This window comes from Aureococcus anophagefferens, assembly GCF_000186865.1.
Source record: "Aureococcus anophagefferens unplaced genomic scaffold AURANscaffold_631, whole genome shotgun sequence".
NCBI lineage: Eukaryota > Pelagophyceae > Pelagomonadales > Pelagomonadaceae > Aureococcus > Aureococcus anophagefferens.
The window spans coordinates 1-897 of NW_008706012.1; the positions used below are offsets into that span (position 1 = coordinate 1).

At 79.3% G+C, this 897-nt stretch overlaps 1 protein-coding gene across 1 annotated transcript in view; it reads left to right on the forward strand.

Moving 5' to 3' along the window:
• The window catches only part of AURANDRAFT_68934 (hypothetical protein), a gene marked incomplete at both ends in the record, with an annotated part of 6,565 nt that continues 5,668 nt past the window's right edge, over positions 1–897 (forward strand). The window contains one exon of the mRNA XM_009044669.1: positions 1–894. Within this exon, the coding sequence (XP_009042917.1) occupies positions 1–894 (894 nt within the window). The remainder of the gene's footprint in view (positions 895–897) is intronic.

The following is an 897-nucleotide window of genomic DNA, read 5'->3' on the forward strand; positions in this document are numbered from 1 at the left end:
GAGCGCGCGCAGAACGTCACGATCGCCGTGTCGCGCGTCGCGCGCAAGTTCGACGGCGACATGGACCGGCTCTGGGCCTCCGTCGCCCAGCTCGACGCCCGCCTCGGCGCCGACGACTACGAGCGGCTCCGGCCGGCGCTGCCGAGCGACGGCGAGTGCGCGGCCGTCCGGGCCTGGTTGGCGGCGACGCCGGGCCGCGACGCGGCGTCCCTGGGCGCCGCGGAGCGCTTCGTCGACGCCGCGGGCCGCGCGGGCGACCGCGCGGGGCTCCTCGACACGGCGCTGGCCGTCAGCGGCTTCGACGCGCGGCTCGTAGCCGCGGAGTCCGCCGCGGCGGCGGTCCTCGCGGCCGCGGCGGCCGTGCTCGACAGCGGCGGCCTCGCGCGCGCCCTGCGCCACATCCTAGCCGTGGGCAACGCCATGAACGCGGGCACGGCGCGCGGCGACGCCGTCGGCGTGACCCTCGCGTCGCTCGGGCAGATCGTGCACACGAAGGGCCGCGACCGGTCGACGACGGTGTTGGACTACGTCGTCCGCGCGCTGTCGAAGCGGGGCCACGCGCCGGAGGTGCGGCGCGCCGCGCGGGACCTGCCCGGGCTCGTCGACGGCGCGCGGCGCGTGCCCGTCGCCGACGTGCTCCGGGAGCACCGCGCGCTCGAGGACGCGGTCCGCGGCGCGCGGCGCGCGCTCGCGGCGGCCGCGGCGGCGGCCGCCGACCTCGACGGCGCCGTCGCCGACGAGGAGATGGAGAACATGGCCGAGCACGAGGCGCCGCGCTTCTTCGACACGTTCACGAAGTCGGCGGGTTTTTCGCTCTTCCGCGCGGCGGAGCGGCGGCGGTCGCGGTCGCCGTCGGTGCAGGCGGACGCGGCGCGGCGGCGCGGCGCCCACGCCGTC